The 12,492-nt window shown below is 39.5% G+C and overlaps 1 protein-coding gene across 1 annotated transcript in view; it reads left to right on the forward strand.

Moving 5' to 3' along the window:
* The window catches only part of ADGB (androglobin), a 443,164-nt gene that overhangs the window by 400,187 nt on the left and 30,485 nt on the right, over nucleotides 1–12,492 (forward strand). Inside the window, exon 30 of the mRNA XM_073672692.1 lies at nucleotides 6,420–6,613. Within this exon, the coding sequence (XP_073528793.1) occupies nucleotides 6,420–6,613 (194 nt within the window). The remainder of the gene's footprint in view (nucleotides 1–6,419; nucleotides 6,614–12,492) is intronic.

Genomic DNA, 12,492 nt, shown 5'->3' on the forward strand with positions numbered 1-12,492 from the left:
AAATAACGTTATTAGATTCTGATTTGGCTTTTATCCTAAGTCATATTGCACGACTTATTAAAGGGTTGATTGTGACTTGTAGGATTGCTTCTTCCAATAGGTGGTGCTATAGAGTTCAAGTCCTCTTTTTTTTTAAGAGGAAATTTGCATATTCTTAGATTGACAATTCATATATGATTTTATTGAAAAGCTTAGAGAGTTATTGGGATCTTAAAAGCTAGAAACTGTGGGCATGTATCGAAAAATATTACATTGGAAAGATCCTTTCAATCTAACATCTCTATTCAATGAAAAAGTGGGTCACATAAAGTGACTATGTATAAGTCTATCTTTAAGATTTGGTGCTGTTATTTGAGAGAAGTCCGAAGTATACTGTTTGATCCTGAGATCAGATTTAAGGATGTCTCAATGATTATTGATGATTTGATAGATGTCAGAACATGGATTGTTAAAAGAGGTGATGAGTCACACTTTACAGCCTTGTCACGAATGTGTTTTTGTGACGAATCATAATGTTTGGTCCTTCCTCTTTGTTCGTTTATAGGCTTGAGATACCACTGATCGTGGAAAACATTTTTATCTCTTTGTCGTCTTGTTGGATATAGTGCTTATTCATAGAAATCATTTTCCAAAGAGCAAATTTGTCTCAAGAACTGACCTGTAGGAATGGCATTTCTTACATGATGTGGTGGAAACTTGAAAAATTAAGTTCTTTTTTTGGTGGCTATATCCTTCCAAAAATATTAGTAGAAATTCAGCCATTGTTGGCTTGTATTCGCAAATCCAAAAATGCAACCATAATATCAGAAATATGAGCAGTAACATGTATATTAAAAGAACTACTGTTCAGGTAAGTAATAAATTCATGGCTTTCTTCCAATGATCTTGTCCTAAGCAAGAATACGTCATCTATATACCTAAACCACTTATGCATATAAGACTGAAGGAGACTATGGGGGTACACAGAGGCCCCCTCCCACCATCCCTTAAAAAGGGTTGCATAGGAGGGGGCACACCATGCACTTAACATAGAACCAGAGACTTGATAAAAAGAAAGCCCAAAGACAAAATAATTATGATGAAGAACAAATGAAAGTAAGTCGATAATGAAAGAATGCAACATATTCTTGCCTGGTTCATGCAAGCTCTAAGAATGAGAAACAGCTTCAAGTTCATCACAATGTGTGATGTTTGAGTATGGTGTCTCAACATCAAGTGTGAGTAAAAGAGTATTTTCGGGCCCAATAAGATCCTCCAGTTGATGGATAATATGTGAAGAGTCACAAATATAGGAGGGAAGTGACATAGCCAATGCTCGTAAATTGCAAATATTCCACATCACCTTCACACCTTTGCTTCTTCTCTACTAATGCATGCCAGAGGCAAAGGAGACCAATTGTGACCTGTGTTAGTACTACTGGCCGGATAGCTGGTGCCAGTGGTGGTGGTGGTGGTGCTTCTGCTGCAGCTAGCAGGTCCCAGTCCCACATTCTTAGCTTTGGTTTATTTTTTTCTTTTACACCAACTTATCAGAAGGCAACATCTGGCTGCAGGCTGCAGTATAGGTGTAATATGTAGGATTTTTTTGTGATTTGTGGGTTTTTTGACATTCAAGTGTTTTTTTTTTTTCTTTTTTATATCAGTCAGAAAACCTAATTTGCTGTGATTCAATGCTTTCCTTTTTACAACAAAACACAGTAAAGCCCAAAGAGCTAAATACTTTTTATAAATACTTTCTTTCTTACTTTTTTCCTTAGGTGACTATAAATATCAAATACATATATAAATATATATATAAAATATATATATATATATATATATATATATATGTATATATTTATATTTACAGGGTTGTCCAAAAGTAGGTGGACGGAAAGTGTAATAAGGTTATGAAGGGGGAGATTTATCAAACATGGTGTAAAGTGAAACTGGCTCAGTTGCCCTTAGCAACCAATCAGATTCTACTTTTCATTCCTCACAGACTCTTTGGAAAATGAAAGATGGAATCTGATTGGTTTATAAGGGCAACTGAGCCAGTTTCACAGATCTAGTTTTCACAGATAGATCTCCCCCAAATCTGTTTTCTTTTCAGATAATTCAGATAACACATAATGGCAAATAATTTAAGTACAGATCAAAGAAAATGGATATTAACAGAGTATTGGAAATCTCAAAATGCTGAAACCGTTAGAGCAAATTGGGTTGAAACGTTTGGTACTCAAGCCCCAAAGAGACAAACCATTTACCGCATTCGTGACAAATTCAATGTCACTGGCTTAATCCTTAGTGCTCCAAAAACTGGTCGACCCAAAACAGTCTGTACAGAAGATAATAAACAACTTGTTGCTGAAACATTTGTTCAGAGTCCAAAAAAGTCCACCAGAAGAGCCTCTTTGGAATTGGGAATTTCACGAGCTTCTATCATGCGAATCCTGAAATCTATTGGGTGGAAAGCTTATCGTCCACGTCTAATTCATGGTTTGTTAGAGGATGATGGCCGCTGCAATTTAGTGAGATTATGCTTAACGAAATTGAAGAAAATTTACTGGTATAATGAGAACACGCATTTAACATTAGAGCAACAACTAAATGAGCCTGGTGTCAATGTTTGAGGTGGTATTTCAAGTTTTGGTGTTTTAGAACCAATATTTTTTGATGGAACAGTCACAGGAGATAAGTATCTCGAAATTCTAATGAATCAAGTTGTTCCCCAGTTACAGCAACAGCCTAATTCAAATTACCTTTATTTCCAACAAGATGGGGCCCCTCCACATTATTCATGAGTAGTCCGCGAGTATCTTGATGAAACATTTCCTAATAAATGGATTGGCCGAAGAGGCCCATTTGATTGGCCGGCACGTTCACCAGACTTGAGCCCAATGGATTTTTTCTTTTGGGGAGTACTCAAGGACAAAGTTTATAGTCGAAAACCAAAAAGTGTCAGTGATTTGAAAAATTACATAAGAGATGCATTTCAAGAAATTAATACCCAAAGAGACTTGTGCAAAAAAGTTTGTTGAAGCGTAAGAGACAGACTTCAAAGCTGTGCAAATTGGAATGGAAAACAGTTTGAGCACCTGCGTTGATAAAATTTAAGGGCTCTTGTATTATTGTTCAGAATAAAATTTAATTGTCAATGTTATGCTTGTGTTAGTAAATATAATTTTATATATAAATCAAAATAAATCTTATTATTTTCTGGCCACCTACTTTTGGACCACGCTGTGTGTATATATATATATATATATGTGTGTGTGTACACAAATATATATGTAATAAAACATAATATAATTTATATTGCCATTATATAAAAAAGTCTTATAATTATAGAACAATGTCATCAATATATTAGTAAGATACACTTTACCATGTACATATAGCATCCTAAAAATAATAGACAAAATGTTTCTTTTTATCTTTGACAAGATGGAAGTAAATTATGTAACAGTGCCACCTACTGTGCCCATAAATTTTAAAGCAAATTCTTTTTAGAATTTTTAATTAAAAATAATAAATATTCACAATAAAACAACAAGTTAGAGGATTAAATTTAATTTCTTTCAATCATTTTACAATATATAGTGGTAACATGTTAGTGATGTGAATTTAATTTCATATTTAAACCAGATACACTAGAATCAATTTCAGAAGAAGCCAATTAACTTTTTATTATGTTTTGAGTGGCTCTTCGGGAAAAAGCTGAAAATCCTGCTTTTGTCTGGAGAGAAGATGCATACCCACCCTCCAGATTACACACCCTCTGCAATAATTACCTGCCACATTATTTTTTCCTGCTTATTTAGAGATCCAAAAGGTCCTTATTTTGTCAAATCCTTCAACTTGACTGTATATTCAGGTCCTGAACTGCAGTTCTTATGACTTGCCCAAATTACCTGCACAAACTTTCAACCCTTTCAAGGAGCATAACTTTATGGCTCTTTTTCAAGCATTTTGAGCATTTTGTTTTTGTGGGTGTGAAGACCCGGGGTCTTCTGTGGGCATAACACTACTCAGACAACGTAGGGTGCGAGTAAAACAGCGTGGCAATACTTTATTGAACCATAAAGCAGACAAAAGCACACAGTCCCGGCAAATACCCAAGATGGTACAACATTATACAGTCTCACCCTTCCTTCTCCGCCCGCCTGGGATAGAACAGCTGCGACTTTGGAGATTTCCAGGGCCGACTCCCTCTACCAGTGGCCCCCCGCTACTGGCGGGCCCCCACAGAGAGGAGGTAGTGGCAAGCTTAGGAAGCTAGCAGTCCATCGAGATACAAGACCAGGAGACCCGAGAGTCCCAACCTGGCCTCTCCGAGAGTGTCCATGGGGCCAGATGACTGGTGAGTCCCAATCTGGCTTCTCCGAACATCTCTGTGGGTTGCAAGCGACAGATGGGTCCCTCCTGGCAACCCCAAACAACATATCTATGGGGCCAGGTGACTTCTTCGTCCTAACTCTGGTCTCCCCAAAATGTATCCATGGTCTATCTGATGGCTAATGGAGCAGATCCGAATATCTCCAGTAATGGCTGGTACCCTTAGGCTAGAATCATGTAGAATTCAAATCTGTGTCTCTTTGGGTAATGCCATGCAATCCATTTGCAGTCCTGAAGGATGTCTCTCATTCTCCTTGTAAAGTCTTTCTGATGCTCCTTGATTCTCTGTCCCAAGTCTGACTGCTACAAAAACACATGTCCCTTCTGCTTCTCTGGGCTCAGCCCCCTGAATGGCAGAACTGCTCTTATCCTCCCCCAAAGCTAAGTGTGCATTAGTGGAGGTATCTTTCTCAGGTCTACATGTGAGACTCCCTGTGTTGAAGGCTCCACCGGATCTTCTTTCAACACTTACACAATGAGCCTAGATGATTTTTGAACAATGGTTAGAGGCTCCTGAGATATTAATGAGATTAGTGGAATGCTGGACACTTTACAAGTTACATTAGTGTACATAAACTGATGAGCAAGCAGAACATTAATAAAACACAGCCAGCAATCTCTAATAAAAAACAATAATGTATTTCTCTTGGATTAACAAATCTAATCGTCTGGCTAAGATTTTACGCTGTATCGTCACAGTGGAATTCTTGTTTTTTGTGAACTGCATTGTTCTCACAGTTAAACACATTCAAAGCCTGACGAAACCCAAAATATAGTTATATTAGTCATAATCACATTTATATAAAAAATGGGGCCTACACTGATCAAGAAAAAATAGCTGAAAAAAGCTGTGGATTTGGGCTTTTTGGGTCATTTTTGATTGTAGCCTTTGGCATACGTAAAATAGTTTTGATTCAGGCAATAGATCTATATTAAAGGGATGGGGTGTGATGGGCCGGCAGACACTTTCTCTGTATTATAGTCTATCTAAGCATGGCAAAGGTTGATCTGCCAATTGTTTATAATGTATATATTTTTTTTGCTTAATGGGGTGTTCTCAAATTGTCTCTTGAGCAGCACACAACTCTGCTGTCTCTCTAGTTTCCTCACTTCTTTGCTTTTGGCAGGGCGGGCACTCATAATTAAGTCACAGTTCTGGTGTACAGTAGAACTGTAGTATTAGTAGAACTATGAAGATCAGCACAAGTTGTGCTATAACACATTCAGCTATCAGTGGTTTGATCTGGACAGTACACTGCTGTCACTGTAGTTACGCACAGAGATAACAGGGCATTTGAACAAGCACACAGCTGAGAGTGAGAACTGAGAGCTATGATTAGGATACCAGGTCTGAAAGCTGCAGGCTGGTGATTTATCCACTCATTCCTTCAGAAGATGGAAGGAGAAGGGAGGTGGGCAAATAACTGCTGTATAGAAATCAATGGGATGGAAAGATTTGGGGATTTTAAGAGTTAACCCCTCTCATCCAGGGTCCCATAGGCCAAGCTCCATGGAAGCCAGCTATACACTATTACAGATAAAAGCTGTTATTGCAGGAGAATTACATCAGATAGCAAAATAAAGCCACTTGCAAACTAGTTTATTGTCATGCTGTGTAACTGATTAAAACAATTTAAGAACTTGAGAAAACCCCTTAAGAAAAATGTTGCACAGAATATGTAATTTCAAAAGCAGCTGTCTAAAATCTTTGCAGTCATTAAAGGGTTAAATAGAATGAAAATGTTATATATTTTGTGTATTTAACTTTATTTTCACTCATTTGTGTAGCGCCAATAATTTCCACAGCACTTTACAAACATCATCATCACTATCTCAATTGGGTCTCGCAATCTAAATTACCTATCAATAGGTCTTTGTAGTCTGGGAGAAAACCGATGCAAACACAGGGAGAATCTACAAGCAAACTCCTTGCAGATGTTGTTCTTTGTGGAACTTGAACCCATGTCTCTAGCACTTCAAGGCTCTAACCACAAATCAACATGCTAGTCAACCCAAAACTGAATTTTTTCCCTTTTTTGTAGTACATCCAGAAAAGAATGATGAAATTACTACAGAGACCCAAAACGGCTCAGAAAGTCTGAAATCTGCAGGCACTCCAAAGACTGCCAGAAAGGGTAAAGAAAAAATGGCAGATAAATCCGAAAAAGAAAAGTCTGGCAAGGACAAAGATAGAGAGAGACTGCAGTCCACCCCTACCTCAAGACCTGAATCTCAGGTAAGTAATTTAGTAGTACCTTCAGATCCACACTTGGATTGGATGATGCCCTATGCTAAACTGTCTATTGTTTTTTTCCCTAAAAACCAAATAACATTTCAATATAATTTTTTAGATTAAAGGGGTTGTCCACTACTTGGTCAACCCCTTCTTGATCTAAATGTTTGGCCCTGATAAAATAAAAAGCTTATACTCACCTCCCATGCTGATGCCATTCCAGCGGTGTCAGCACTCATGGTCCCAGAGCTCTCGTGCTGTTGTTTTGACGCGTGACCCCGTCGCCCAATCAGCGCTGGCATCACTGTCCCCACCTTCAGAAAAATCAAACATGAAGAGGAAGTCTGGGATGCAGCTGAACTCTGACTTTCTCTTCATGTTCAATTTGACAGGAGGCGGGGACAGTGACGCCAGCGCTGATTAAACGCCGGCTTCACGTGTCACAACAACAGTCCGGGAGCCCGGCGAGAGCGAGTGCCGACACCGCGGGAATGGCGCCAGAACGGGACATGATAAGGTTTTTTATTTTATTGAGGCCAAGTGCTGGGGATGACAAGGAGTTGTCCAAGTAGTGGGCAACTTCTTTAACTTCTACGAGTGTTTTACAGCTTTTGTTGCCATGTGCTTAAATGCACTCCCCATTTGAGGCCCATTTATACCTGCCAGTTATCATCATGATTCACTTGTTTCTGAGCAATTATAATGATAATTGTTCAGTGTCAAGCATTGTTCAGTCGTCCTTTTTTTTGTACTTGAATAAAAAACAGACTGATTGTCATCAGTTTTTTGTATAAGATTTTCATCAGTGTGTGGTCAGTGTGTCAGCTTTTACCATCAGTGATTTTCTCATATGCCAAAAAAAGAAGCACTGTAAAATTTCTTCTGTATATGACAATGTTAAAAATGGTTGGCTTAAGGATGGCAATGTGTGCTGTCAGTGATTTTTCATGGATCCACAAGCTTATATAGATTATTTTAATCTGTGATTTAGGTAAAAAATAGACAAGGCTCCGTGATTTTTTGGTTGACAAACATGCATAAAACTCAGACATGGGAACATCTCAATAGACTATAATGCGTATGTGTCCTACCTCTGAAAAACACAGATTACAACACACCAAAGGGATCTCATTGTTGAAAATGTATCACTTTATTTTAAATTTATTTTTTTTAATTGCTGAAAAGTTAGCAATCAAGAGAAGGGTCAAAGTGTTGATGTACCATGAAACATTGCGCAGAAAGTCATCAAAAAGTGGCTTAAATTTGACACAATAGTGAATCACCTAGAATTGGATGACTCTCAAAAATTGATATTAAAAAACAAGAAGAAAATTGGTCTGGGTGGCTGCCAAGAGGCGTAAAGCAACATTAAAGGGATCCTGTCATGTAAAATAATGCTATTGGGCTTAATCTGCAGGTTAATAGCATTCTGACACCGTGCGGCTGTCACCACAACCCCGGCAATTTCAGACAGCAGGCTCAGCATTAGGGCCAGCTGATAGTCAGTGCAGGGAATGTAGTTACAGCGACCGATCTCTATACACAGAGCAGTGACTGAAACCGTGTCGGCACTGCACGGTGTTAGAACGCTATTAGCCTGCAAATTAACCCCATATCCATAGGTTAGTAGCATTATTTTACATGACAAGTTCCCTTTAAGGGAGCTGCAGGAATTTCTGACAAGTACTGGTTGTGTCCTGCATGTGTCAGCAATCTCCTGTATTCTTCACATGTCTGGCCTGTAGGGTAGAGTGGCAAGGCAGAAGCCTTTTCATACAAAAAAAACACATCCAAATACCAGCTATGTTTTAACAAAACCTCCTTGAAGTTTGCCAAAACCTACTTAAAGTCTGCCAAAAGCATGTTGTAAAGAGTGTTATGATCTGATGAGACCAAGATTGAACTTTTCGACCATAATTTCAAAAGGTTTGTTTGGTGCAAAGCCAACACTGCACATCACCAAAAAAAGACTATACCCACAGTGAAGCATGTTAGAGGCAGCATTATGATTTGGGGCTGTTATTTTGGCAGGTGCAACTAGTTCTTTGGTCAAGAATTATGAACAGTTCCACATATCATGATAATCAGGTACTCGGCACTCCACATATATGGTTCAAATTTCTTTAATGTAAGGCAATCCAAACAGAAAATATGTGATGTTTTAGCCCTATATTTTCTCCATGTATTCGGCCCATATTTTCTGTTTGGATTGCCTTATATTAAAGAAATTTGCATCATATTTCTGGAGTTCCGTGTACCTGATTATCATCATTAATACAGGTTGGAACCCTTCTTGTGCACCCGATTATTATTATTACTACAAGAGTGCCTTGTACCTCCTTTAAAGTTCCACATATCAGTCAACAAAACTTTAGGCCTCTGCTAAAAAGCTGAATATGAAGAGGAATTTCACTTTTATGTACAACAATGAACCTATCCTTATCCCAAATCACAAAAGAATGGCTTCACCTGAAGAAGAAGAAGAAGAAGGTTTTGCAATGGCCCAACCAGAGCCCAGACCTGATCCAATTGAAAATCTGTGTGTTGACCTGAAGAGGGCTGTGCACAGGAGATGCCACGCAATCTGATAGATGTAGAGATTTGAAGAATGGGTAAAGATTGCCAATTGTAGATGTGACTTTATGGGGCTTAAGTGACAGAAAATGCCAAAATACCATTTTAAAAACTGCACCACTCAAAGTGATCAAAACCACATTCAAGATGTTTATTAACCTTTTAGGTGCTTCACAGGGATTAAAGCCACATGGAAGGAAAAAATACAAATTTTAATTTTTCCCACAAAAATGTTGCTTTAGCCCCAAATTTTTTAATTTTCACAAAGGTATCAGGAGAAAATGAATTCCAAAATGTGTTGGATAATTTCTCCTTAATACAACCAATACCTTGAAGGGAAGGAGTGCTATTTGACTTTTGGAACACAAAATTGGCTGGGATAGATACCGTACGCCATGTAGACCCTTACATGCCAAAACAGCAGAAACCCCCCACAAGTGACCCCATTTTGGAAACTACATCTCTAGAGGAATTCATCTAGGGGTGTAGTGAGCATTTGTAATCCTCAGGTGATTCACAGAATTGTATAACATTGGGCTGAGTAAATGAAAAATTTCCATTTTTTTCACTGAAATGTTGCCTTTGGTCCCAAGTTTTTAATTTTCAAAAGCGGTTATAGAATAAAATGAGTGGTGCAATTTGTTACACAATTTCTCCTGAGTATGCCAATATCCCCTATGTGGTCGATAACTACTTTTGAGGCACAGTGCAAAACTCAGATGTAAGGGAGTGCCATATTAAAGTTCAGATTTTCCTGGAATGATTTGCGGTTGCCATGTCACATTGGCAGAGCCCCTGCGGTGCCTGTGACGATCCAGCCTAAAATCTTAATAAGCCCGATGTTTAGATTTGTTAATCCAAGAGAAATACACTCTTATCTTTGTGTATTTCTGTCTGGTCAATAAGAACAGACCAGTATTTGTATAACCCTGAATGTTGAATTTTATTCCTTTGGAAACAATCATGTTTACTATGCTAATGATAAATTGTACTAAAAATCAGCAAGATGTTTATATACAACAACCCCTGTGATGCCAACTATGTAACTAGATTAGCTCAAACAATGATAGATGAGCCCTGCACCTTTACCTCTGACATGTGACTAATGACCCTTGACCTGTGGATGTGTACTTAAAAAGGACATGTGCTTCTGTAGCAGTGAGACTTGAAACAGAGATTGGAGAAAGACTTTACAAGGAGAATGAGAGAAATCCTTCAGGATAGCAGATGGATTGCATGGCATTACCCAAAGAGACACAGATTTGAATTGTATATGATTCTAGCCTAAGGGTACGTCCCTGACTGGAAAGATACGGATCTGCCCCATTAACCATAAGAGAAACATGGATACATTTTGGGGAGACCAGGGTGGAACGAGGAAGTCATCTGGCTCCACGGAAACTCTCAGAGAGGCCAGGGTGGGACTCTCGGATCTCCAGGCCTTGTACCTTGATGGACTGCTAGCTTCCTAAGCTTGCCACTACCTTCTCTCTGTGGGGCCCCGCCAGAAGCGGGGGCCACTGGTTGAGGTAGTTGGCCCTGTAAGTCCTTAAGTCGCAGCTGTTCTATCCCAGGCGGGTATGGCGGAAAGGGTGAGACTGTGTAATGTACCATCTTGGGTATTTTGCTGGGACTGTTCTACGTGTTTATTGTCCTCTTTGGGGTTCAATAAAGTATTGCACACTGTTTTACCCTCACCCTGCTTTGACTGAGTAGTGTTACGCCCACAGAAGAGCCCGTGTATTCACATTTTGGTGGCAGCAGTGGGATACTACTCAGCCCAGCAGATCTGGGGGAGCTGCAGGGGACTGGTGTTAGCACACACTGTCAAAGGGCTCCTCAACCAGGGAGCCATGTAGTCAGACCCAGAAGTCCATAGGTGAGGCATACACAGCAGGTTTCGGATGCTACCATGTCCAACCCCACTAGCCTGGCCTTGGGAGGAGGACCGGAGAGGATATACAGCAGCAACAAGAAACGACAACTACAGGAGCTGTGCCAGCTTCAACGGATTGAATACCAGGCCACCGACACTCATCGGATTTAATTTCGGAACCACAGGATGCAGAAGACGGCATGTGTGGACACAATGGATACCAGTCTGTTTTCTTCAATTACATGTGGAGTTTGTTTGCAAGTAAGACATGGAATATGCTTTGAGGAAACTGGATGATGCAAAGTTTTGTTCTCATGAAAGTGAGACATCTTACATTCATGTCTGTGCTTAAGAACATGCTGATGGACCGTCTCCAATAAGTGGAAAAGGATGATTGGGATCCTATTATGTCTGGCTAATTAAGATTGGGGGAGCAATGTGACGATACAGCCTAAAATCTTAATAAGCCAGACGTTTAGATTTGTTAATCCAAGAGAAATACACTCTTATCATTGTATATTTGTGTCTGGTCAATAAGAACAGACCAATGTTTAACTCTGAATGTTGAATTCTATTCCTTTGGAAACAATCATGTTTACTATGCTACTGACAAATTATACTAAAAGTCAGCTAGATGTTTATTTACAACAGCCCCTGTGATACCAACTATGTAACTAGATTAGCTCAAACAATGATAGATGAGCCCTGCACCTTTACCTCTGACATGTGACTAATGACGCTTGACCTGTGGATGTGTACATTCTCTCTCTGGGGGCCCGCCAGAAGTGGGGGGCCATTGATTGAGGTAGTTGGCCCTGGAAGTCCCAAAGTTGCACCTGTTCAATCCCAAGTGGGTGGAGCGGAAAGGGTGAGACTGTGTAATGTTGTACCATCTTGGGTATTTTGCTGGGACTGTTCTACATGTTTAATGTCTGCTTTGTGGTTCAATAAAGTATTACCACGCTGTTTTACCCTCACCCTGCGCAGTGTTACGCCCACGGAAGACCCCGAGTCTTTACAGTGCCAGAACAGCAGAACACCTCCATCAGTGACCCCATTTTACAAACTACACCCCTCAATGAATTCATCTAGGGGTGAAGTAAGCATGTTGACACCACATGTGCCTCACAGAAGGGAGCTCACATTATAATGCAGATTTTCCTGTTATGGTCTGAGGGTGCCATGAACAGTTGGTAGAGCCTTTGAGGTGTTAGAACAGCAGAAACCCCCATAATTGGCCTATTTTCCAAACTACAGCTCTCAATGAATTTATCTAGGGGTGCAGTGATCATATTGACACCACTGGTGTGTCACGGAATTTTATATCATTGAGCAAGCAGTGAAGAAAAATAATTACATTTTCATCACAAAAATTTTGTTTTAGCCCCAGATTTTACATTTTCAAGCAGGGAAATGGGTAAAATTGGCACCA

The sequence above is a fragment of the Phyllobates terribilis genome, unplaced genomic scaffold, assembly GCF_046119375.1.
Source record: "Phyllobates terribilis strain yellow unplaced genomic scaffold, ASM4611937v1 Scaffold_3__8_contigs__length_932513732, whole genome shotgun sequence".
In the NCBI taxonomy this organism is placed as follows: Eukaryota; Metazoa; Chordata; class Amphibia; order Anura; family Dendrobatidae; genus Phyllobates; species Phyllobates terribilis.